The sequence below is a fragment of the Barbus barbus genome (assembly GCF_936440315.1).
Source record: "Barbus barbus genome assembly, chromosome: 28".
NCBI classification, from domain to species: Eukaryota; Metazoa; Chordata; class Actinopteri; order Cypriniformes; family Cyprinidae; genus Barbus; species Barbus barbus.
The window spans coordinates 28,099,462-28,125,194 of NC_136756.1; the positions used below are offsets into that span (position 1 = coordinate 28,099,462).

The 25,733-nt window shown below is 36.9% G+C and overlaps 4 protein-coding genes across 5 annotated transcripts; 3 read left to right on the forward strand and 1 right to left on the reverse strand.

The window, feature by feature from the left end:
• Positions 1-3,662: 3,662 nt before the first annotated feature.
• On the forward strand, positions 3,663-5,597 carry LOC306848625 (4-galactosyl-N-acetylglucosaminide 3-alpha-L-fucosyltransferase 9-like). Its single transcript, XM_079383279.1, has 2 exons — positions 3,663-3,852; positions 4,089-5,597. Exon 2 carries the CDS (start codon positions 4,096-4,098, stop codon positions 5,206-5,208), a length of 1,113 nt encoding a protein of 370 aa, XP_079239405.1. The 5' UTR covers positions 3,663-3,852; positions 4,089-4,095; the 3' UTR covers positions 5,209-5,597.
• Positions 5,598-7,614: 2,017 nt separating this feature from the next.
• Positions 7,615-11,679, forward strand: LOC306848615 (uncharacterized protein). Of its 2 annotated transcripts, XM_079383262.1 has the most exons (3): positions 7,615-7,819; positions 8,467-8,542; positions 9,182-11,679. In XM_079383262.1, the coding sequence occupies exons 1-3, from the start codon at positions 7,704-7,706 to the stop codon at positions 11,129-11,131; spliced, it is 2,142 nt and encodes a 713-aa protein (XP_079239388.1). In that variant the 5' UTR covers positions 7,615-7,703; the 3' UTR covers positions 11,132-11,679. The 2 variants fall into 2 exon arrangements, with proteins under 2 accessions (XP_079239388.1, XP_079239389.1); XM_079383263.1 differs by lacking the exon at positions 8,467-8,542 and having other exon boundaries at positions 7,642-7,819.
• Positions 11,680-14,627: 2,948 nt separating this feature from the next.
• Positions 14,628-20,184, forward strand: LOC306848616 (G2/M phase-specific E3 ubiquitin-protein ligase-like). Its single transcript, XM_079383264.1, has 14 exons — positions 14,628-14,692; positions 15,001-15,148; positions 15,271-15,401; positions 15,489-15,798; positions 15,960-16,045; positions 16,190-16,233; positions 16,383-16,431; positions 16,528-16,595; positions 16,754-16,840; positions 17,104-17,420; positions 17,495-17,676; positions 18,584-18,756; positions 19,009-19,223; positions 19,588-20,184. The coding sequence occupies exons 2-14, from the start codon at positions 15,007-15,009 to the stop codon at positions 19,821-19,823; spliced, it is 2,040 nt and encodes a 679-aa protein (XP_079239390.1). The 5' UTR covers positions 14,628-14,692; positions 15,001-15,006; the 3' UTR covers positions 19,824-20,184.
• Positions 20,041-23,188, reverse strand: LOC306848619 (uncharacterized protein). Its single transcript, XM_079383268.1, has 5 exons — positions 23,136-23,188; positions 22,658-22,805; positions 21,423-22,167; positions 20,874-21,092; positions 20,041-20,400 (listed from the first exon to the last, which is right to left on the reverse strand). The coding sequence occupies exons 2-5, from the start codon at positions 22,797-22,799 to the stop codon at positions 20,190-20,192; spliced, it is 1,317 nt and encodes a 438-aa protein (XP_079239394.1). The 5' UTR covers positions 22,800-22,805; positions 23,136-23,188; the 3' UTR covers positions 20,041-20,189.
• Between the last annotated feature and the right edge of the window lie 2,545 nt (positions 23,189-25,733).

The following is a 25,733-nucleotide window of genomic DNA, read 5'->3' on the forward strand; positions in this document are numbered from 1 at the left end:
GAAGTCGTTTATCCGTTTCCTACCTGTGAAACAAAAAAACGAATATCGAGCCAAAATCTCTGTTTTCTCGATTCTGCCTATTTAATTTCAAATTGAAAAACAAACTATTAAAACGTACACAGACCCCTACTGTACAACGCCACATACATTCACATCAGTGTTAATTCAGCAGTAGAGTTACTCTCACGGGACACTGCACTTATTCGCAGTCACAAAAGTACATTATTTGCATGTGCTTTAAAGTCTTATTGGTTAAACGTTTCATTCATGTGCTGTTCTGAGGTGCACTTTTTCTTACCATGTACAGTGGTGTGAAAAAGTGTTGGCCCCCTTCCTGATTGTTTATCACACTTTAATGTTTCAGATCATCAAACAAATTTAAATATTAATCAAAGATAACACAAGTAAACACAACATACAGTTTTTAATGAAGTTTTTTATTATGAAGGGAAAACAAAATCCATACCCACATGGCCCTGTGTGAAAAAGTGCTTGCCCCCTAAACCTAATAACTGGTTGGGCCACCCTTAGCAGCAACAACTGCAATCAAGCGTTTGCGATAACTTGCAATGAGTCTGTTACAGCGCTGTGGAGGAGTTTTGGCCCACTCATCTTGGCAGAATTGTTGTAATTCAGCCACATTGGAGGGTTTTCGAGCATGAACCGCCTTTTTAAGGTCATGCCACAGCATCTCAATAGGATTCAGGTCAGGACTTTGACTAGGCCACTCCAAAGTCTTCATTTTGTTGTTTTGGATCATGTGTTTTGGATCATTGTCCTGCTGCAGAACCCAAGTTCGCTTCAGCTTGAGGTCACGAACAGATGGCCGGACATTGTCCTTCAGGATTTTTTGGTAGACAGCTGAATTCATGTTTGCATTTATCACAGCAAGTCTTCCAGGTCCTGAAGCAGCATAACAGCCCCAGACCATCACACTACCACCACCATATTTTACTGTTGGTATGATGTTCTTTTTCCGAAATGCTGTGTTACTTTTTTTCGCCAGATGTAATGGGACACACACCTTCCAAAAAGTTCAACTTTTGTCACGTCAGTCCACAGAGTATTTTCCCAAAAGTCTTGGGGATCATCAAGATGTTTTCTGGCAAAACTGAGACGAGTCTTTATGTTCTTTTTGCTCAGCAGCGGTTTTCGTCTTGGATCTCTGCCATGCAGGCCATTTTTGCCCAGTCTCTTTCTTATGGTGGAGTCATGAACACTGACCTTAACTGAGGCAAGTGAGGCCTGCAGTTCTTTAGATGTTGTTGTGGGGTCTTTTGTGACCTCTTGGATGAGTCGTTGCTGCGCTCTTGGGGTAATTTGGGTCGGCCGGCCACTCCTGGGAAGGTTCACCACTGTTCCATGTTTTCTCCATTTGTGGATAATGGCTCTCACTGTGGTTCGCTGGAGTCCCAAAGCTTTAGAAATGGCTTTATAACCTTTTCCAGACTGACAGATCTCAATTACTTTCTTTCTCATTTGTTCCTGAATTTCTTTGGATCTCAATATGCTGTGTAGCTTTTGAGGATCTTTTGGTCTACTTCACTTTGTCAGGCAGGTCCTATTTAAAGGTGCCATAGAATGCATTGATACAGTATTTTAAATTGTTCTCTGATATCTACACAGAAGGTATGTGGCTTAAGTAAGGGCAAAAAATCTCCAGAAACGATTTTACATGTCCATTTACAACCTTAGGATTTCTCCCTAGAATGAAACGGTCTGTTATTGGCTTATTTGGCAGGGTCATGAATAATAATGAGCTCTGCTCTGATTGGCTGTTTCACAGTGCTGCGCAATGTTGAGCTCTGCTCTGATTGGCTGTTTCACAGTACGGCTCATCAGCAAGAAGGACGCACAGGGAGGAAAATATATATTTAAATATTTTCTCTCGCAGTTATATCGTCGGGTAATTATACTGTATATAAAACGCGGGCATCAGGGAGCCGTTATTAATATGCGAGGCATTGAAACTGCTTTTGAACGATCCATCGATCGCGTTATAGTTTCAGTTTCAAGAGACGCGATCACACAAACTATGTTTACATTATGGAGCAACAGTACTTACCACACATTTCACAAGATCAGATGCTTGTCAGTGGTGCTCAGGATCTGTAAGTCATTCGCCATCATCCTCATCTCTCCTTACTGAGAGTGAAATCTTATGTACTGTAACAGGCTACCGCTAGCAATGAGCTAACCATGTCCCTTTAGTGGCTCGCGTTATTTGCTTTCTGTGCCTTTCTGAATACAGACACCAACCCATCCCTGCACTTCACACCCCCTGCACGGCCTGGAACATAACATTTATTTTGTTATTTTCGCTGTTGTCCGCGCTTGTTTATTTACAATACCTGCAGAGCTTCTGATGGTTCGGCCGGCTTAGAACAAGGACGGGTTTATGCAAATGTTGGGGGCGTAGTGATCCCGACTGTTGCGTCACAGTCGGTGTTATGTTCTGATTCGCCTGTTTTTCAGTGGTCTTTTTTAATCACGAGATTTACATATGAAGGAGGAAACTATGGTGTTTGAGGCTCACTGTATGTCATTTCCATGTACAGAACTGTTATTATTTAAATATGCCAGGGTAAAGACAGTTTTTCATTCTATGGCACCTTTAAGTGATTTCTTGATTGTGAACAGGTGTGGCAGTAATCAGGCCTGGGTGTGGCTAGAGAAACTGAACTCAGGTGTGATAAACCACAGTTATGTTTTAATGGGGGGGAGGGGGCAAACACTTTTTCACACAGGGCCATGGGGGTTTGGATTGTGGGTTTTCTCTTCATGAAAAGACCCTTCATTTAAAAACTGCATGTTGTGTTTACTTGTGTTATCTTTGATTAATATTTAAATTTGTTTGATGATCTGAAACATTAAAGTGTGACAAACATGAAAAAAGAATTAAAATCAGGAAGAGGGCCAAGACTTTTTCACACCACTGTACACCCGAAGCACGCAGCTATAAAACCTGTTAAATAGGGCCTGATTACTAAAGTTATCTTTAGCTCTAATACTATCAAAACAGGCTGTTCCAAATGTCATTAAAGGGATAGTTCACCCTAAAATTTAATTTCTGCCATTATTTACTCACTCACGTTGTCCCGAACCTGTATTATTTTCTTTCTTGTGCTGAACACAAAAGAAGTTATTTTGAAGAATGTGGGTAACCAAACAGTTCGGTCCACACTGAATTTGATAGGGTTAGGGTTAAGTCGCTGTGGACTTCCACATTCTTCAAAATAGCATTTATTTTCAGCAGAAGAAAGAAACTCATTCAGGTTTAAAACAACTTTTGAGTAAATGATGGTATAAATATAAAACACTTTTTATTTTTGAGTGAATTATTCCTTTAATGTTAATAAAACAAAGAGAAAAATCACTCACTACTCTTGACTGAAAAACTTTAATACAGTTGCTTTAATAGGAATCGATATATATAGTGTTTTATTTTTATATTTGTTCATTCATTTTCTTGAATGCTCCTGCTAAATACAACTATTGTACCTGAAAATAAAACACTGTTTGTTTTATTAGTATATTATGTTTATATGTATCGTGTATCTTTCTTTTGTGTATTTGTGATTGTTGATAAACTGGTTTGGATCTGTTGACGTATCTAAGGCAGGGGTGGCGTCATATTAATAATTGCATGCTGAATTGTGTTTGGTTCGTGTCGTATCTCCTCTCAAGACACTTCCTCCAGGCCTCACACACCATAAGAACACCCAATATTTTTTCTTTGTTTTGAAGGAAATCATGTTTTGAAGACATTCTCTTCTGTGTTTCTGTCTGTCAGTCATCAGACATTGGCTGTATATGGGACACAAAACTACAGATTGTTTCTCTTTTAATCAGGTGAGGAATTGAGTTAAGTATTGGTTTCAGAAAATATAATTTGAATATATTTTTTTATTAGACTAAAATGGTCAAAGTTTCAACTTTATATTTTATTACAAGATAATGATTAACTTTTACTTGTGTAGCTTTGGCTTCTCACAAACATATGAACTGATTCCACAGTAGTGTTATTGAAGAATTTCATTTAATTATTTTGTACAAGGGAATAAACCTTCTTCAACTATTCTCTTTAGGTCAAAAATGTCAAACACAAATGGCCCATCGCTGTTGCGTCTGGGTATCATAATGACGCTGGCAGGTGTCATCTCTCTGGGCGTTGTGTTTTTCTGGCTCTCACCTTCACACAACTGTCCACTTCCAGTTTTTAGTCCAGACCAAAATTCACAAATCAACTCTGCCAAGAGCAATAACTCTCTTACTGATACAGCAGAGGAGAAACCTGTTCTTCTGTTATGGGTTTGGCCTGAAAATTATAGGTTTGATTTCAGTGTCTGCAAAAAGTTTTACAATATTGATAATTGTCATCTGACGGATGATAGAGCTCTGTACAACGATGCAGATAATGTCATCGTTTATCACAGAGCTCTCAGCTGGGATCTGTCCAACCTTCCTCCATCTCCTCGTCCTCCGTTCCAGAGGTGGATTTGGTTGCATTTGGAGTCGCCAACCAACACCAAAAGGATACCGGGTCTGGAAAACCTGTTCAATCTCACTCTCAGCTACAGGCAGGATGCTGATATTCCTGTACGGATGCGCTTGATGACCAGGAAGAAACCTAATGAGGATTTTGTGATTCCCAAAAAGGACAAACTGGTGTGTTGGATTGTAAGTAACAACGATCCCGTAACTGGTGTCAACGCAAGGAACGCTTTTTACAGAGAATTCAGCAAATACATACAAGTGACTTTGTTTGGAAAGGCTTATGCAAGATTCCTTGATTATAAGGACTACTATCCAACCCTGGCTAGCTGCAAATTTTACCTTGCCTTTGAAAACTCCATCCACAAGGACTACATCACTGAGAAGATAAACGGGCCGCTCGCAGCAGGTACCGTCCCTGTGGTGTTGGGTCCTCCGAGAAGAAACTATGAAAACTTTGTTCCTGCTGAGTCCTTCATTCATGTCAATGACTTCCCAGATGCAAAGTCACTAGCCGAATATCTGCTTCAGCTGGACAAGGATGAAGATGCATATCGCAAGTACTTTAACTGGAGGAAACATCTCACTCCAAGTCCTCATATAATAGTACAGACTCAAGAGTTTGTTCTGGCTATTTGCACTGCCTGTGACCATGTAGCACGACACAAGGAATATAAAGAAGCTCATGATCTCTATGATTGGTATTTTAATTAAAGTCACCTCAGATTTTCTTACATCATCAGTCACTGAGTACAACATTTATGAAATAGAGTATATTTTATATGAACTGTTACTTTTGATATTAGATTTTGATTCTGTTTTGGTGGAAATATTTGAATAAATCATTGCTCATGGATGACCTGCTAATAAAGTGAAGATGATTGTACTTTTGTTCGTTTTATTTTATATTCCAGCTCTAAACTTGCTCTTTTCATATTCACTTGTTTTTTCATTTTTTTTTCATTTGTGAATAACTCTTGATAAAATAATATGGTGAAGAAATACATGTAAATATGTATATGCTGCTTTATTACGTTTATGAACACACTCATTTTGTCAGGACAAGCCAACAATAAATGCACAGGATTCATTGATGTTGACAGAACTTGAGGCTGATTCAGGTGTGTTAGATTTCACCACATCTCCATCTTCATTATGCTGGCTTTATGCCACTGTTGAGTAAACCCGCAGACATTGATTAACCAGTTTAGGTGTGTGCCTGAAAATGTTCTCTTTGTCAGTTTGTGCCTCACTCAGTTTCATTAAGAGCAGGTGATTTCCAACGGTTATTGGTGATACAACAAGCAGTAGTAGTGGCTTTGTTTACATGTACATTGTTTGGTTCAATCGGACTGGATTCATTCTGATTAATGGATCTGAATGTTAGTTCCCGCCACCTTAAGAAAATATATAATTATGTAAGTCATAATAATGAGATACTTTCTCATAATTATGACTTAGTATCTCGTTATATTGAGAAACTTTCTCTTAATAATGACTTAGTTTCTCGTAATAATGAGATACTTTCTCATAATAATGAGAAAATTTCTCGTAATAATGACTTAGTTTCTCGTAATAATGAGAAAATTTCTCGTAATAATGACTTATTTTCTCGTAATAATGAGAAACTTTCTCGTAATAATGAGAAACTTTCTCATAATAATGAGAAACTTTCTCATAATAATGACTTATTTTCTCGTAATAATGAGAAACTTTCTCATAATAATGACTTATTTTCTCGAAATAATGAGTTGCTCCTAAAGAAAAAAAAAAAAAAAAAAAGACTTACTCGACGCATGCGCAGTGCATGAGTGAACATGAGCGGCACGCTATCGACATCTGCTGGTCAAAGCCATGCAGGAACACCGCAAACATCGCTTGTTCTGTAATCTAAAACTGTATAATATATCATTAAATAACGGTTTCAGATATATTATCTGCATGTAGTCTTGTTAATTCTTCAGCATCCCACACCGCTTCTTGCAGGACAAACGCTTAACCTGAAAAATGCTTAACGTGGCTTGAAGTGCAAAGACAGATTGAACCAAATTCAGTACATAACTTAATGATCATGCATACTGTATATACAGACATTCAGGTGGACCCAAAATATGAATGCAACGCAAAACAGCAACTCTTATGCAGCATTTTCTATAACGGTTTTCTATAGGAAAACGCTTAACATGCAACTTTGGGTGTTGTGTTCAGATTCTGGGTTCTTATGCTTGCCTGTATGCACGATCAATAATACTGTATCCTGAATTAGGCATTGTACTTTAAGCCACATTAAGCATTTTTCACGTTCACATGTCCTGCAAGAAGCGGTGTGGGATGCTGAAGACCAAGCGGTTGCTGTGGTAACGAACAATGATGCTTTGTGCTAGCGAGAGGAGATTGGGCTACTGTGGGCTTATGCATTTGATGCATATGGAAAGTGACCGCTAATAAAAAACTAACAAATCATCGAAATGAACGTCTATTCGTTAAGTTTATATGGCTTTCATTTCTTCATAAAATGCGTGTGATTTTTGTTGGAATACATTCCTCTATATCTGAAGCCATGAACTTCATTGTCTGGCAGAGTAACAAAAGACTACATGCAGAAAATATATCTGAAATCGTTATTTAATGATATATTATACAGTTTTAGATTACAGAACAAGCGATGTTTGCGGTGTTCCTGCATGGCTTTGACCAGCAGATGTCGATAGCGTGCCGCCACTCATGCACTGCGCATGCGTCGAGTAAGTCTTTTTTTTTTTTTTTTTTTTTCTTTAGGAGTAAGTCATTATTTCGAGAAAGTTTCTCGTAATAATGAGTTATTTTCTCGTAATAATGAGATACTTATGGAAGCCCATTTCCGCCACGTAAGAAAAAAATTAATGCCTCCAAAAGTCGAAATTATGACATACTAAATCGAAATTATGACTTTAAAAGTCGAAATTATGATTTACTAAATCGAAATTACGAGATAAAAAGTCGAAATTATGACTTACTAAAACGAAATTACGAGATAAAAAGTCGAAATTATGACTTAAAAAGTCGAAATTACGAGATAAAATGTCGAAATTATGACTTAACTATGTCATAATTACGAGATAAAATGTCGAAATTATGACTTCCTGCTGGCTCATCTACACGACAGGAGGACACACGATTATGGAAGGCCAGGTGTAATGATGTGAACACATTAAGTAGTAACCTATTTTATGTGGGATTTTAAGCATGGTTTGATGATCATTGCCTTAATTAGCGGAACGGCATGGAAAAGTCTGAGCAAACCCACCCTTGAAAGCATTTCAAGCAAAGAATTGCATCACCCCAAGTAAGTCACATTACAGAAGTAGGCCTATTGTACGTATATAAAACTAGAATGATCCCGCATCATGTTCAGATTTTAATAATTGACTGGCGCATAAAACGCTCTTTAACAATAGCCTAGGCTATATGGAAAAGTTTGAACACTGTGAAAATGTTGGAATTTGCAGATGTAAGTTATAATAATGATTAGCATGTAACATTTTATGGGGAAACCAACATTTTACTTCATATAGCTACCATAATTCCACAAAAATATTAATTGGGTCAAATTTACTGCATAAATACTGTCATGAAATTGTATTTTATTGTACGTGTTTACTACAGTATGCTTAATAGTAGCTAATAATGTTTATCCATGTTGTTGTGATGTGCAGCCTATGGTTTAAAAAAAAGAAAACAAAAATACAATCAGAAATTATATATGTAAAAACTATCAATTTCATGTATCTTATTTATTTGTCATCACGATATACAATCATCAATTCAGTTTCGATATCGAACCAAGACGGATTCTCGTTGTGATTTCTATTGTTCGTTCAAAGTCGTAGCCCTCACTAGATGGCAACAAAGACCGATCTGATAGCAGCTAACATTTATGCTGATAGACGTAACCGGCTTTGTGGTATTATTATATATATCGTTGTCTTCTAGGATGGATGACATTTATGACTTTATGAAGTCAAGAAACGTTTCAGATGACATCATACAGCGAATGCAACTGGATAAGGTATTCATGAAACTGTTAAATATGTATCACATGTAGCCTACAGTCCCTAAAAATTGTCACAGAGAAACTTTGGAACAATATATTCTGTTTAAAATTTTCTCCAGTAGAAGTGCTTAAACTGCTCTGTCTTGTTTCTTTCTAAATATACTGAGTACTCAATACCGAGTACTGAATCCTATGTCTCTGGTTCAAAAAACAAACCCTCCTCTATAACTCACTTTAAACCCCTGGGTTTATAACAATCAGTTGACTGTACATTATTCCTTATACATTATAGTTTATCCAAGTCCCCTTTAATTCTATAGTGCTCAATACACATTTGTTTTAAAGCAGCTTTACAGTAAGAAACAGGAAAATTATGGTCTTAAAAAACAATAGCAACATTGTTCAGCTGAAGTCAATTCAGCGTTAATTGATTATGTTCAAAAACAGTTTAAGATCAGTTATGAAATGAGATCAATCCTGCTACAAAGTAGTGCTGCAGAAAACAATAATGTCATTGTCCATCTCAGCTCAGTTCTCACCCAATTTCAGTTCAGTTGAATCAGTAATATTTCTGAATTATACCTCACAGGGTCACGGACATCAGAGAATGGTAAACGTATATTTAAAGTGTTTTAAAGTATATTCTTTTTGCAGATTGATTGCAGTGTCATACAGCTTATGACAGATGACCAGCTGAAGGAATATCTGCCTTCCTATGGTGACCGACTGGCTGTTCATGGATACTGCAGGCGAAAAGAACAAGATCCCAGTGGCCGAAAAGCTAAACTTTTTGATCGGCTGAGAACCAGGCTAGCAAGAAGCAAAGGTGACACTGACAATGTATGTGAAAAAAAAATGTCAAAAAATGCTCAAAAGAGTATGCGAAAAATTGAGATGGGATGGATGCATTTTCGAGAAGGAAAGTTTACTCAGGTCCGAACAAAAAAAGGTGGGGGTACACGGAAAATCTCTGTGTCAAAGGACTGTAGAAAAAAGGATCTACTTGAAAAGGCTGTCAAGTTGTTTTTTCCTGGTGAGAAAAGTTCAGAGGGAAACTATACAGATTTTGTGGTTGATGTAACAGACTTTAAAGAGCAAGAAATAGATGCCCAGATTACAGTTGGAGAACTTTATGAGCAGACCAAATTACCAGTCTTGCGTTTTTACTTGACAACCAAGAAGAAAATCATCCCTAGTGACACACAGTCAGACACACAGTTCCACTTCAGCAGCGAAACAATTGCGCAGAGAGTGGAAAACATGCAGGATTCCTGGTCTCCCACACATACCAGCCAATCCGCTCTGTTCTCTGACAATGTAGAGCCAGATCTAATTTACCTAGGCAGTAGCGCTGTAATTGCAACAGGCGGTGATGATGTTTTTTTGTCTGAGTCCATAACTAGCGTGACTGATGTATCAAGTGTGATTGAGACTGATGCAGCCAGACAGCCAGAGGTGGACAATCTGGAGGATAGTGGCACTGTAACTGTCTCCACAGGACACATCTCTGGGCTGGAAGACACTGCGCTAGATGACACCTTACCTCTTTTAGAGGAATCATATTATGTTCCTTCTCCAATTGATAACTCACCAGAGCCGTTTGTTCAGAGTGAAAGGGTGAAGAAAATTCTTGTTATTCATCGCGGCCAGGCCCTTCGACAGCTTATCGCACATTTTTGTGACAAAAGTGTCTTGACAGATAACATATCTATGAAAGTCATTCTTCCTGATGGACGGCTAGAAAATGCTGTTGATGAAGGAGGGGTTTTGAGGGATGTGCTCTCCGAGTTTTGGAATGACTTTTATGAGCAATGCACTTTGGGAAATAGTTTTAAGGTCCCTTATCTAAGACATGACTTTGGTCAACAAGAGTGGGAAAGCATTGGCCGAATCATTGCATTTGGTTGGCTAAAAGAGAAGTACCTGCCTGTAAAAATAGCACCTGTAATGCTGGAACAGGCAGCCCATGGATGTGTCACAACAAGTCTTGTGGACTGCTTTCTCAGATATGTTACAGAATCAGACAGGGTGATCCTAGAATCATGCCGTTCACATTTTGAAGATGTGGACAAAGAAGAGCTGTTTGAGGTGATGGATCATCATAATTGTCGAAGAGTCCCAACAGCAGATAATATCGAGCAGCTCTTGGAGGAGATGGCACATCAGAAGCTGATTCAAGAACCTGCGTTTGTGATAGAGCAGTGGCATGATGTGCTTGCACCTATGAGAATTGAGCTCAAGGACATCGCAGCTGCCTATGATGAACTCCAACCGACATCAAGAAAGGTCATGAAATCAATAGCTTACCCTGCTACGATGAATGTACAACAAAAACAAACTGGCAGGTATCTAAGTACATTTCTTAGAGAATCAGATAAACAACACCTGTCCCTCTTCCTTCGGTTTTGCACCGGGTCAGATTTGTTCCTGGGAAAGAACATCACCGTTAGCTTCACACAACTGGAAGGCTTTCAAAGACGACCCATTGCACACACATGTGGCTGTTACCTGGAGCTGCCTGTGAATTATGATAACTACCCAGAGTTTCGCCACGAAATGAACAAAGTGTTAGAGAGCAACATATGGGTCATGGATATAGTCTAGTACACTTAGTATAGGCTTACTATTTAGGAAGGAACTGAAGCTAAGCTTAAACAACATAATTGAGGTCAAAGCAAGCTTTATTTTTTGTTTTAGTTTTTTTTCTCAAGATGTGATTTACATGTTCACATTTCCAAAGTTCCTGTTAATATTCTCTCTAAGGCACAAGAGAAAGAACTGAAGTTAAGCTTAAACAACATAATTGAGGCCAAAGCAAGCTTTATTTTTTGTTTTTGTCTTTTTTTTCAAGATGTGTTTTACATCTTCACATTTCCAAAGTTCCTGTTAATATTCTCTCTGAGGCACAAAGTTTGAAAAGGCCTTTTTGTTATTCCAGTAACAAAGATTCTACAACAATTTGTCATGTATTTTGATAAAAAGAAGTTTTTCTACACATATTATACAAAGCCTTTTGTTTTTATTCTCGTCATCACTGTTCTTTCATTACTATAACACAAGTAGCCTATGTTACAGTTTATTTAAATTTATTTTTTTCTGCAATTGCAATTTTGGAATGTGTTGTTTTGGGACAATTAAACCATTTCCTTGTTAAAACATAACTTCTCTGTCTTCACTACTGACCAGTAGAATACAAATCTCAAATGTTAAGTCTTCCGCAACACATTTTTTAGTTATGAGGCTCCAACTCACTGTTAATTAGCTCCCTAAGTGTTATGTACAAGTCCACTGCTGCAAACACATCATTTGTAAGGTTCAAATCATGCTCTGACATAAGATCAACACATGTGTTAAAAATGTCTTCATCACATGGAAAGTCCTTGAAAATACACTCTTCCAAACAGACTTGAACCTTCTCCAGATGTACTGGATGCAGGTGGTCTGTGGCTCCATAGAGATGAGATACTGCATACATGACGGATGGTCGGCCATGTGGTGACCGTGAGTTGTGGACGGGCCGTATTCTGTGATTGTTCCAAGCTAAGACAATCTCATCAAGCTCTTCCTGTAAGGAAACATATTGAAACAGAGTTAGTAGATGTCTGGCAATCTAGGAGAATCACACAGAGCATGAATCATAGAACCAGGTAATCAAATAACAGAAAATGTGCAATGAATAGAATTTTTAGATATTTTACATTTTTGGTATGCATAATAAAAATGATTTATAACATTAAAAATGCATTGAGCAAGGACGTCAATCAAAGATGTGAGCCAAGTTACAATTCCATGTTAGACTATAGGTGACATCTGGGGGAAGTGACAGACAAAACTGAGTGACATTTGCAGAATGTTATTTTACTTTTGATCTGACCTATTTCAGTTTATAATAACTATAGTTAATTGTGCCCTTAAACACAAGGTCTATGCTACAGTTAAATCTAAAAAAGTGTATTGAAAATTATCAGGTGTGTGTGTGTGTTGTGAAGCCCTGTGTGGACAACATCTTAAGAGCTTTACTCCATTCAGATTAAATTAAATACTATTTTTAGATAAACTCTTGCTAGCTTTTATCGTATTAATCAGCTATATATTTTCAGTTCTCGTAATTGATGGAACAAAATTTGGAAGTTGGAAGTTATTGTTGGTTTAAACCACCTACACAGTATTCCTTTTTCAGTTAAAGTGCCCCTATTATGGGTTATGAAAGGTTCATATTTTGGTTTTGGGAGTCCCAGACAACAGGTTGACATGCATGCAAATTCAAAAAAAGACCAACAAGTGGGCGGGCAATATGCTAATATTTCATTTTGACGTCAATATGAAACGGCTTGGGACTCGTTCTAAAAACGACTCGTTTCAATGATTCAGAGTCGACTCCTTCTTTTGAGAGACAATAACTTTATACACTGTGCACTTTCATATTTAGGATGTTTTCATTCACTTAGAGCTGTGTTACATACTGCATGAAAGCTCATTTTCAAAAATCCATAATAGGGGCACTTTAACATATTAAGAATACTTTTGTAACTTTTAATGCCTAGCCAAATAATTTTGAATACAGTATCCCGACATAAATGTAGACATTATTAAGCCTACTGAACTCCACATAAAATCAGTGACTACAAAGTCCTCTAAAAGACGTTAATGCAATCAAAGCAGTTACGATAAATGAGATCTCACCTGGACTTTGTTAAGGAAACAGAACTGGACCAAGGATTTGTCCAAAGGAGTGTCTGCGAAGTGTCCATCCTCTTTCAGTTTGTCAAAGAGGTCTATCCAAAATTGGACACATTCACTTCGCAGAGTGAGCCACCATCTTTCGATGCGCTGGTTTCCAGAGCTTGGGCCAACAGTAACACGGTCTGTTTCTGGTCGATCCTCAGAAAAAGTCAAAAATTTTTGCATCTCAGCCAAATGAACATTTTCTGTTCCTAAATCTAGCCTTACTCTAGCAGGGCACCCCCCAGCTTTAATTACTGCATCCATGAAGTATCCAGCAATAAGTCTTGGATCATTGTTGGTCTTGTATGCCTCAAGCCATATCATACTCCTTCTATACATCCACTTATTCCGATTCCGAATGGCTTCAGCTTGTCATAGCCATCTACGTGCCACACAAAGTTCGGACCACGGCTATGATACACACGCCGCCTCAGTCGATTTCTTGACCTCAAGTTAACCCCTTCACTATCTAAAAGCCGGAGCAGAACTCGCACCGTTTCCCTATCAGTTACAATACCATTCAACCAACATTTTTGGTGCATCCATCTATAACCATGGGACTGGCCAGAGGTTTGAAGTTGCTGTTCAATGAAAGCTGCCACGTCAGCCACATCCGTTTTGTTCTTTCTGCGCCAAAGCTGGTTCTTGCTTAAAATCCTTTCAAGAGTGCGCTTGCTCAGAGCTATTCCGTGCCGTTCCGCTAATAAAGCAAGAATTTCATCGTTAGTAAAACCACGTTTAAAATACTCCTTAATATGTTCACAATTCATCGGACCACCTGGGTTGTATCGTATTAGATCATGAGCCGTCAGCAAGTCATAATTTCGACTTTTTAAGTCATAATTTCGACTTTTTATCTCGTAATTTCGATTTAGTAAGTCATAATTTCGACTTTTTATCTCGTAATTATGACTTAAGTATGTCATAATTTCGACTTTTGGAGGCATGAATTTTTTTCTTACGTGGCGGAAATGGGCTTCCATAGGCTTCCATAGGATACTTTCTCATAATAATGAGAAAATTTCTCGTAATAATGACTTAGTTTCTCGTAATAATGAGAACATTTCTCGTAATAATGACTTATTTTCTCGTAATAATGACTTATTTTCTCATAATAATGACTTATTTTCTCGTAATAATGAGTTATTTTCTCATAATAATGACTTAGTTTCTCAAAATAATTAGTTATTTTCTCGTAATAATTAGTTATTTTCTACGGTGGCCGAGAGAGCTCACAACACATGCAAATTGAGAAACGCTGCAAATCTTCACAACACATGCAAACTAAGAAACGCTGCAAATCTTCACAACACACACAAACTAAACGTGCTGCATGGACCACAACGGAAATGTTTCCAGGGGACCCAAAAAAAGTGACGGACCGGCTGGGATTTGTTTATTGTGCAGTGGCTATTGGTTGAGTTGTTGGTGAACTGAAAGGTGAGTGGTTTTTGTTGTTTATTTTAACACCCTGATTGCATGATTTCTTTGTCTTTTGGATATTATTAGATTAATAATGACAAATTACACGAATTACTTAATTTAATATCCTCAACTAAATCATTTCAAGGTTAATGAAAATAAATTCGCAATGCTTCATTAATTGTTAAAACCAGGTCAAAATAAAAATAACAGTAAGAATAATATTTAAACATTTATCCAGGTCCTTTTAGTAGGCTAATGAAAGAAAGGACAACAGAATACAAATACAACGTGCTAACTTCAGTCAACTTGTTTTTGTTTTTCAGATCTAAATGTATTGCCCTTTCTGTGGCTTCCAATGGCTGACTTTGGCAAGATTTTGCAGTTCATGTGGGCGAGATGTAAGCTTTGTAATAGAGAATGCTCCTAGAACTGCGGGTGATGACCAGGTGTCATGTCAGACTGTGCCCAGAGGTAATATTCTCTTTCTGAGATCCCTATACTGTTCTGTCCATTAAATTATAAGATCTACGTTTAGTTAATCTTTTTCTCTCTGTTTCTGATTTTGTGTGTGTGTGTGTTTGTTTGTGTTTTAGTAACTGATGCATGTGCCATTCTAGCAAAGTCAGCTTCAGCTGTTCTTCAGTTAATGAAATACAGAGAACTAAAAGAAACTGAAAGGAAAACATTCTCAAAAAGTAAAAAGAAATCAAACAAAACAGTAAAGGTAAGCTAATCATTATTTAAGTTAATGAAGTTGTCAGACAGAACTACATTAACATTTGTGTTCCATCATTTTTGCCTGATGGTCTAGATTTCTGTTGGGATCATGAGCAAGACCAAGAATGGCTTGAAGCCCATGAGAGGAAAAAACCTACCTCTACATGTTGACCCCCAGTGGTCATCTGAGCAACTTTTGGAAGCCGCTGTGAAAAAACTAAAAGACTTCAATCAAGACATGGAAGATGGAAAATATGTCTTGCTTTATCCAGATAGCTCTCAGATAAAAAATATCCCAGGGACTGACACACCTTTTACCATTGGACAGTACAAAGAGGCCATTGGAAAGGCATATCAAAGGATCACACTGTACATCTGTACCCTTGAGGATTTGTTGTCAAAGAGTAAGTATTCAAATATTATGTTTTTATATAATTTATGTGCATTTAAACTAAAAACTAAGTATTTATGTGCTTTGTGGGATTCCAACTAGTTACAGCCTACATATTTAACAATACTGGACATATAATTGGAAATAGAGATTGATCACAAAGTCTTTTGTGAGGTCAAGAAGATGAGTCGGTTTCAGAAGATGATGATGAAGTTGTTGTTAGGGCACAACCCAATCTGTCACCTCTTTCTGACACAGTGGTAGGTACATCTCAGGAATTTAGGTGTTCAGCATGTCTGTGCTTACAGTACAACTATAATGCAATAAAATCTCCTAGAAATATAAAAGCATATACAGTGTTAAGGCTATGAATGAGTTTAGGGTTTTATGTTTACACTTGGCAGCTTTGGTCAAGTCCCGAAAGCAGTACACCAGAGCATAGACATCGGTAAGTTAAATTTCTGCTGACACATTTTCTTATCACTGTGCAAGCTGAAAGTCAGTATGTTTTAATGCATTCATTTTTAAAATTGCTATATAAGAAGTATTTTATGTTATCTAGAATACAATTTCTACTAAATTGTTTGTATGTTTTAGGTCAGCCACAACATTTGCACCATCAACATCCCAGTCATCTAGTGGGCAGGTATGTCATATTCTGTAACTTAATAAACCAGAATTTGCTTATTTACATATTTCTGTGAAGTTCTTATTGTGCTATGTGGTGTTGTTGGTGCTACAGGCCAAGAGTGCAACAAGACCCAAACAGATGACCACCTCAGTGGGTGAGCTTAAGTCAGACTTCTACAGGTCAGTCATAAGAAATTATTTTACATAATTTTTCACTGGATTTGAAATAAACCTATTGGACTAAAGTGCTGGACTACAGCCAAAACAACAAAACATATTTTTCAGAATACTTTATTGATTAATTGTGTTATTGTTATTCTTGTACCTCTCTTCCACAGTACATATACCCATATCTATGCACCTATCACCATCGACAGCAGTTCCTCTGATCTTGAGGAAGTAGAGAAACTACCAGAGAAAGACAGGTACTATCACAGTACTATCAGCACCTTGTTCTTTACCAGAAAAATGTGACTTTGTGGGAGGACTCTCAAAATCTGTTACTAGAGTTGTGATGTCCAAATTATGCTTATTATTTTTGAGCAGTGTTGTATAGCTTACTCATTATAAAGGGCCCATTAAAAAAAAAAAACTAAAATATCATGGTTTAAATAATTCACAAAAATAAGAAGCTGCAGTGTTAATAGTTTCTTGCTGTTTGTGGACTGTTTTTATTTTTATTTTACAGCGATGGACATGATGGGCTGACAGCTGCAGACATAGTGTCAAATCTGGCACATAATCTTAACAAAACATCCTGTAGCAGATTTAACATTAACCGGGCGAATGTCTGGGATGGTGCCTTAAGAGGTTTCAGGCGATCCTCATTTGATCCCACCTACAGCTTGATGGTGAAATTCACAGATGATGCTGGGCTGATGGAAGAGGCTTTGGACAGCGGGGGGCCTACTCGAGAATTTCTGACTCTGTTGATGGACACCATCAAAACAAGGAGAGTATTTGAAGGCAAAGACAATGCCAAATACCTCTCATTTGATAGTAAAGGTAATACTTTTTTGTGAGGTTTTTACAATGTTGTAAATCAGGGTGTTCTAACATTGCAATATTGGCATTTTTAGCTGCAGAAGACAATGAATACTTCCACATTGGAAGAATGATTGCAGTGTCCATTGTCCATGGTGGTCCAGGGCCTTGTTGTCTTTCCCCAAACTTCTTCCTTTACCTAATTGGTAAAGTAAAGACAATTGAGGCCCCAATTGAGGACATACCTGATGATGAGGTCAAGAAGGCCCTTCTTGAGGTAATTTGTTAGGCTGGGATTACAAAACATTTTTAGAAATTACTCTCATCAACTGACAAAAACTATATCTTAATTGCTGTATAAACAGTAGGTTTGACAATAATGTAATGATGGTACGCTCTCATATGAGCAGTGAGTATAAATTAAAAACTTTTATAGAAAGTTATAAACACCTAGTCTTTGAATGTAATATTTTAAATACATATTATTATTTATTGTTATTATTATTTATAATATTACATTTTTAACCATTATTAATATCCAGTATCGTAAGGGTTAAAATTTGTGTTTGTGTCTAATTTAATCTCTCAAAATCTATTCAATTTATTCAATATCAGAGTCAGATGTTTCGGTGGCCCTTACGAACCAAGGTCAATTAAATATATTCATTTACATTTATGCATTTAGCAGACGCTTTTATCCAAAGCGACTTACATTGCATTCAAGTTACAGTTTTACATTTCATCAGCTCTTGCTTTCCCTGGGAATCGAACCCATGACCTTGGCGTTGCTAGCGCCATGCTCTACTATTTGAGCTACAGGAAAGCGTTTGTGTTTGAAATCAAATATTCTTATCCGATCCTTTGATAATGATGTGCTACACCCAAAAAAGCCTTTATTCCATGTGCACAGGTACTGGAAGGTAGACCATAACTTATGAATATGCAACATATATCTAAATATGTACAATATAGAAATGAATCACAGTATTTCATTCTTTTGAATCTGACATTACTGTTCAGTTTTGCTCTTTTTGTATCAATGCTATCTGTATAATCACATTTCGTTTACATTTGTGTCATAAACCATTTTTGAAAGAAGTTACAAATAGCCCAAGCCTTACTAATTTGTATAAATGTAATGTGGACACTTAAAAACACTTAATTGCTTTTTCATTTCCCCCTAGATAAAGAATGCTACATCACTAAGTGACCTCCAGGAACTCACAGAAAAATACTCCAGCATGCTTCAGACAGCAGGCTGCTATCGATTCATGAGGACTCTGGAGGATAAGAACAAAGTTGTAGATGATTACATTCAGTGGTATTTCATCTACCGAAACCATGTTTCCATCCAGAGGTATAATATTCTACTTACTCTGTGGACATGTAACAACTTTTAATACAATGTTAAATAGTTATTTTATATTTTAACATGAGCACTTCAATGCTTTGTATTATGCTAATAAAGGCTAAATATTGTGGCTGAAGTAGTGTCACCTTATTTCTTTTTAAAATGGAAAATCTGATATATATATATCTCAGATTTATATTTCAGAAGTTGTTCACATAACCTCCTGGTAGTAACTTTTTGACATTGCACTTTTTGTAGGTTCAAAGAAGGATTGGCAACGCTTGATTTTGTCAATGCCTTGGAACAGCATCCTTCACTCTTCTTCTCATTCATGTGCTACACTGAGACCAAGCTGACAGCTGATGCTGTGGAGAACATCTTCCAGGTGCAGTTCAGTCAGCCTGGTAGCACCAACCGTCAGGAGGAGGCTAGAGTACTGAGCTACTGGCGAGATTATCTGCTCTACCTGGAAGGTATCTATGGTTAAAATTATAAGAAATGTGCCGAATTGTCACTGCTGCAAATAATGAGATATAAAGTAATAGAAATTTTTGTCAGTTCAGGGAACTATAATGAGTGTTATACACAAAGGGATAAGTCCACAATTGCATACTGTGCGGTCCATAAGAATTTAAACAGGGTTCAATTGTTACATGTGGTTTATAAGAACAAACCACCTCCATACAACAAATCACCACTGCGCTCAAAGTCTTATAGCTGCAAGGTGATGACTACACTGATTCGAATGTAGCAACAAGAAAAAAAGCAATGGCAACAATTTAATAATAATTAAAAAAAAAAACACGCACGTCTAACATTTTCCTTTTGCTCCATCAGAAAAAGAGGCAAGTCCTTCTTTGGAAGATGTCCTTATGTTTGGAACTGGGCTGAAGGAAGTTCCCCCTGCAGCAATACAGCCACAGCCACAGCTAGTTTTTCAGAAGAGCACTCAATTCCCCATGGCAAATGTATGTACAAATACAATCAAAATTCCAATCTTACCCAGTTACGAAGAGTTTCAAGCAGCCATGGATTATGGCATCCAAAACTCCCCTGGGTTTGGACTTCCTTGAAGCGAAATACCTTTGGCTGATATACTGGAGTTTAGTTCCGAGTAAACAGTTTTATTGAAATTAAAATGTGCCCCTTTGTTCTTTCGTATTTTGAAATGCAGGCATGTTTGTATTACGTATGTTTCAACGTGCACTTATGTTATAGTTACAAATTTCAAGTTACTCAGTTAAACAAGGACACTCAGGTTAATAGACTACTGATATACTGGTGAGTTTTGGGGAATAATATAGATTTTATTTTCACAAGTGACATTTTCATCATGGACCAAGTTGATTTTGTTATACACGGTTTAAATCATTGATGTTCAGTAAAACACTGATGACATATGCAGTGTGCAAATAAAGTTGTTCTTTGATCTGATGATTTTAAAGTCCGGACATATTTTTAAATGTTATGTAATTCTCAACAGCAGTTATCCAGTTGACTGGTGGAGAAAGCCCACTCTGTCTCTGCAAATCCGAAAAATGAACTTGGAGATTACTATCACCACAAAGACTGCGCTGTGGTGGCAGAATGTCCTCAAACTCTTGAATGACTTCCTGTGACACTGGAAATCCACAGTCCCTTGCATCAAACCTAAGGCAAATCAGAAATCAAAACACTGAGTCAACTCATTACAAAAATGTATAATAAAACCTACAACTGCTAAGATTATAACCCAAAATTATAACCCAACGCTGCAATTTTTAAATAGTTTTGAAATTGTAGACATAAGTGAAAAGTTGACCCTCAATGTTGACAACATCTAATGTCCAATATGGTCATTACATTTGCGTCTACTACAAAGAATTTGTGAATCAGTAAAATACCCCTTTTTGCTTCATGCATTGTTTTGTCTAAGAATATCAGAATTCTTTTTTAAACAAAGATCTAGTTCTGATTTAAAATAATACAATAATCGTCAAGTGTGGGTCATTTCACTATACACTTCTGTGTCAGATATAGGCAATCAATCACATTTTCTTTGATCATTAATGATTAAACTTAAGTGAAAATGGTATCTGATATTTACTGAACATGGTCACATATTGCATGGATTAAATACGAACCTGTGAGGCAGGTGATACATGGTTTCTGGTTTTCCAGAAGGACAAGAAGACTGACGAACAGGTCGGATGGTGTGGTTATTCCAAAGTTCTCTGTACTCATCAAAGTCTTTCTGCACGATGCTCAAGAAGACATACCGTAGAAGGCACTTATGCTCATGGCTGCCATTGAAAAGGTGCCGCTCTCTCAGGTCACTGAAGAGATTAATCCAAAACTGAGTCCTAATGATGGAATGAAAGTATACACAATGTTTTACTTAAGTGCTGAATAAAAGTTATATGTAAATTATTCCTAAAACAAATGTTTCCAACAAAAGGTATTATTTAAACTGCATTCCTATTTTTTTTTAAAGAAATTTTAAATATCAATGTAAAGAACTTTATAGCACAAAAAAAAAAAAGATTTGCATTACATTTTAGTCTAGTGTTATTCTCATATAATACATGCTGTTGACAGCTGAAACCATCTGTCATGAGACAACACACAAAAAAACAGAGTAAATAGTACGTTCTAACATTTTTGTTTTGGAATTAATCTAAAAAGGCATGCACCTTTGCTTTCTGAAAAAGGACCACCAACGTTCGATTCGCTGATTTGCAGTTGAAGTGCCATACATGTGGCTGAGGGCTCCTGCAAAGTCATCTGTATGCTGTGCTCTTAACGCACAGTGAATGGCTACCATAGTGCCATTTTCTGTCCCACAGTCTGTGCGAAGCCGTGCTGGAACTCCAAACTCTGATACACACTGCAGGTAATGGTAAGCAATTATCCCTGGGTCGTTATTAGAGCTGCCACTTCTGAGCCACATCACTTTCCTAGAAAAACCATCAATGCAGCCACTGATGGCAACACCAAATGGTTTGAGCTTATCATACCCATCGACATGCCACACTTGGTTTGGTCCTGCCGTAAAGTATCCTCTTCGGACAAACCTGCGTCTATGGCGAAGTTGAACTCCAGATGGGTCTAGTCTGCGAATTGCATGCATTACATCATCCCTTTTAATAGTCAGGAAATACTTCTGTCGCAATGTCTGCCACAGAGTTCTGTAACCTAAAAGCTGTCCTGAGCCTGTCAGTTCATGTGTTATAGCTGCATTCACAGTGCCAATGGGAGTATAGTCTGTCCTCCTTGTTAAGCCTGCATTCCTTAGTCTTCTCTTTAAGGTGCTCAGACTCAGGAAAATGTTATGCTTTGTTCCAAGAAAATGAAGGATCACTTCATATGTGTGGCCCTCTGAGAAATATTTATGGATTAGGCCTGCCTCTGTGATTTCATCTAATACGGTTCCTGAGCCTGAAGGGAAAAGAGAACAATGTCATTAGGAGTGCAGGAATCCACAAATATAATCTTAAACATAAAAATGTATCAGCATTAACAAAGAAATATACAAGTTAACGGTTTGATACAGTTTGAAAAGTGTATGTATTTAATCTTAATTTGTGCACAAATCCAGTTAGTAAAAGAACAAGGAGCATAGTCTGGGGTTTATATTTTTTTCTCCTCTCCCTTCCTCATGTTTATGCTGTATTATCTTCCTAAATTCCCTGTCTTCCTGTCCTGTCTATCCCCTTGTCATATTGTATGCATGTTGTGTATGTATGGACAGGTTGATGGCTAATTTCGCTGGTACTTGTGACTAGTGACAATAAAGGGCTACTACTACTATTATGTGTGATAAAGTCTGTTAGTCAAAATCAGAAACAGAGAGAAAAAGATTAACTAAACGTAGATCTTATAATTTAATGGACAGAACAGTATAGAGATCTCAGAAAGAGAATATTACCTCTGGGCACAGTCTGACATGACACCTGGTCATCACCCGCAGTTCTAGGAGCATTCTCTATTACAAAGCTTACATCTCGCCCACATGAACTGCAAAATCTTGCCAAAGTCAGCCATTGGAAGCCACAGAAAGGGCAATACATTTAGATCTGAAAAACAAAAACAAGTTGACTGAAGTTAGCACGTTGTATTTGTATTCTGTTGTCCTTTCTTTCATTAGCCTACTAAAAGGACCTGGATAAATGTTTAAATATTATTCTTACTGTTATTTTTATTTTGACCTGGTTTTAACAATTAATGAAGCATTGCGAATTTATTTTCATTAACCTTGAAATGATTTAGTTGAGGATATTAAATTAAGTTAGCCATTTTATATAATAACGTTAATCGTGTAATTTGTCATTATTAATCTAATAATATCCAAAAGACAAAGAAATCATGCAATCAGGGTGTTAAAATAAACAACAAAAACCACTCACCTTTCAGTTCACCAACAACTCAACCAATAGCCACTGCACAATAAACAAATCCCAGCCGGTCCGTCACTTTTTTTGGGTCCCCTGGAAACATTTCCGTTGTGGTCCATGCAGCGCGTTTAGTTTGCATGTGTTGTGAAGATTTGCAGCGTTTCTTAGTTTGCATGTGTTGTGAGCTCTCTCGGCCACCGTAATTTTCTCATAATAATGACTTAGTTTCTCAAAATAATGAGTTATTTTCTCGTAATAATGAGTTATTTTCTCATAATAATGACTTAGTTTCTCAAAATAATGAGTTATTTTCTCGTAATAATGAGTTATTTTCTCATAATAATGAGTTATTTTCTCATAATAATGACTTAGTTTCTCAAAATAATGAGTTATTTTCTCGTAATAATGACTTATTTTCTCATAATAATGAGTTATTTTCTCGTAATAATGACTTATTTTCTCATAATAATGAGTTATTTTCTCGTAATAATGACTTATTTTCTCATAATAATGACTTAGTTTCTCAAAATAATGAGTTATTTTCTCGTAATAATGAGTTATTTTCTCATAATAATGACTTAGTTTCTCAAAATGAGTTATTTTCTCGAAATAATGACTTATTTTCTCAAAATAATGAGTTATTTTCTCATAATAATGACTTATTTTCTCATAATAATGACTTATTTTCTCATAATAATGACTTAGTTTCTCAAAATAATGACTTATTTTCTCGAAATAATGAATTATCACAGACAGAGAGACAGTGCGGGTGATTTTACGTTTGCTAGACGGCGAGGGAGTTGATCTGAGGTCTAGGAATCGACTTCGCCGGCGAGTGTATTTCAGCCGTGGGCCTAATTATGTGTGGCATATCGATGGATACGATAAATTAAAACCATACGGAATAGGTATAAGTGGTTGTATAGACGGGTTTTCAAGAAAAATAATGTGGCTCGAAGCTTACAGAACAAACAATGATCCTCGGGTTATTGCAGGGTACTTTATGACAGCTGTCATTGAAGCAGAGGGTTGCCCTAATATGGTGAGATTGGATCTCGGTACAGAGAACGTCAATGTTGCAGAGATGCAGAAATTTCTGCATCATGGAACGCATCCCGACTCCGCTTGCGTCAGTTTTGGGCCAAGCACCAGCAATCAACGGATTGAGAGATGGTGGCTAACACTGAGAAGTCAGTGCATCCAGTTTTGGATGAACCTGTTCGACAATCTAAAAGAGGACGGACATTATGCGAACACTTTCCTGGACAAATGTTTGATGCAATTCTGTTTTCAAAACTTAATACAGGTAAGTCACGTTTTATTTTGGTCACTTGAATTTAAGTGTATTATAAACATGTCCGTTTAAACCTGTTGATTACAGTTACTTTGTATCTCACAGTGTTGGGTTGATTATGAAATGCAGTCTGGTAGATGGCATAACCCGCTATAAATGCAGTACAAGACTCCGCATAAATGTTGAATGAATATAGGCTACTGAATACAGTGACTCACTCACTAAGGCAGTGGTTTGCCACCACCTACTGTCAGTTTTTATTTTGTATTTAAATGTATAATTTATTTTAATCATTCCATATTCCTATATAAATATTGTATATTGAAAACATTTATCTCATAACATTATTTTTGCAATTGTAATTGCCGAGTAAATAAAAATGGTCATTTCTGAGATTGATTTGTTATTGCTCATTTCATTTGATTAGTAGCAACCTATAGTGTCTTTCTGTGATAAAATGCTAGAAAAAAATTGTTCTTGTAAAGGTTAAAACTTTAATTTAATAATGTAATATGATCAAGTAAGCTGTGTAGAAAACATGAAGTCTTCCACTACCCACACTGCTCAATAAATTGGTAAATTGCATTATGAAAAAACAGTAGTTTTTGTAAGGGTATCTTTACTGATTACAGGTTATCAACCCATTATTAACCTTTTATTCATTTTATTTTTCAGGAGGAACTGGATCAAGTGACATCGTCATGGAACAATCACAGAATACGACCAGTGCATAACTCTCGATCTCCAAACGGTCGTCCAGCAATTATGCACGCAGTACCACAATTATATGGCACAAGAGATTACTTGCACCCTGTAGGCCCAGAAGCCGTCGAAGTGTGTCTGGAGGAATGTGTATTCAAAGACTACCCATGTGACAAAGATGTGTTTGATGCCTGTGTTCACCTCATTACAGAACACAATCTGGATGTGTCAAAAGATGTCTTTTCAACTGTGGATAGTTATATCAAACTAAGGGAGTTGATAAACAATGAACTAAGTGACACAAACTAACATTATAAGTGAAGTGTATCATCAACTGATTGCCTGCACTGGAAGCATGAGAACAAATGTTATTTTCTGCTTAGTAATGTAGAAAATTTGTTGAGGTTGAGCAGCAATACATTGATATGATCACAATACTCTTTTTTTACTTATACACTGTCTTTAACTTTATTGGTGTCACTGTTACATAAGATTTTACGTTGTGGAACAATTAGTTAGAATTTAACTGAAAATGCAGACATGCTGATGTAAAAAAAAAACAACAACTAAGAAAGCAGCATGGGTTTTATACTGCATAAGCAAAGCAGGCAATT

What these genes read in the sequence shown, in the direction of transcription:
- LOC306848615 (XM_079383262.1), top strand. Translation starts at nt 7,704, where the DNA reads ATGTGGGATTTTAAGCATGGTTTGATGATCATTGCCTTAATTAGCGGA. An exon ending in AAAGAATTGCATCACCCCAA is followed by an intron (nt 7,820 to 8,466) that starts GTAAGTCACATT and finishes GTTGTCTTCTAG; the next exon opens with GATGGATGACATTTATGACT. An exon ending in AGCGAATGCAACTGGATAAG is followed by an intron (nt 8,543 to 9,181) that starts GTATTCATGAAA and finishes TTCTTTTTGCAG; the next exon opens with ATTGATTGCAGTGTCATACA.
- LOC306848619 (XM_079383268.1), bottom strand. Translation starts at nt 22,799, where the DNA reads ATGTATTGCCCTTTCTGTGGCTTCCAATGGCTGACTTTGGCAAGATTT. An exon ending in ATGTCAGACTGTGCCCAGAG is followed by an intron (nt 22,168 to 22,657) that starts GTAATATTCTCT and finishes TTTTCCCTTCAG; the next exon opens with GCTCAGGAACCGTATTAGAT. An exon ending in TCCTTTTTCAGAAAGCAAAG is followed by an intron (nt 21,093 to 21,422) that starts GTGCATGCCTTT and finishes TTCCATCATTAG; the next exon opens with GACTCAGTTTTGGATTAATC.
- LOC306848625 (XM_079383279.1), top strand. Translation starts at nt 4,096, where the DNA reads ATGTCAAACACAAATGGCCCATCGCTGTTGCGTCTGGGTATCATAATG.
- LOC306848616 (XM_079383264.1), top strand. Translation starts at nt 15,007, where the DNA reads ATGTATTGCCCTTTCTGTGGCTTCCAATGGCTGACTTTGGCAAGATTT. An exon ending in ATGTCAGACTGTGCCCAGAG is followed by an intron (nt 15,149 to 15,270) that starts GTAATATTCTCT and finishes TTTGTGTTTTAG; the next exon opens with TAACTGATGCATGTGCCATT. An exon ending in ACACCAGAGCATAGACATCG is followed by an intron (nt 16,234 to 16,382) that starts GTAAGTTAAATT and finishes TGTATGTTTTAG; the next exon opens with GTCAGCCACAACATTTGCAC.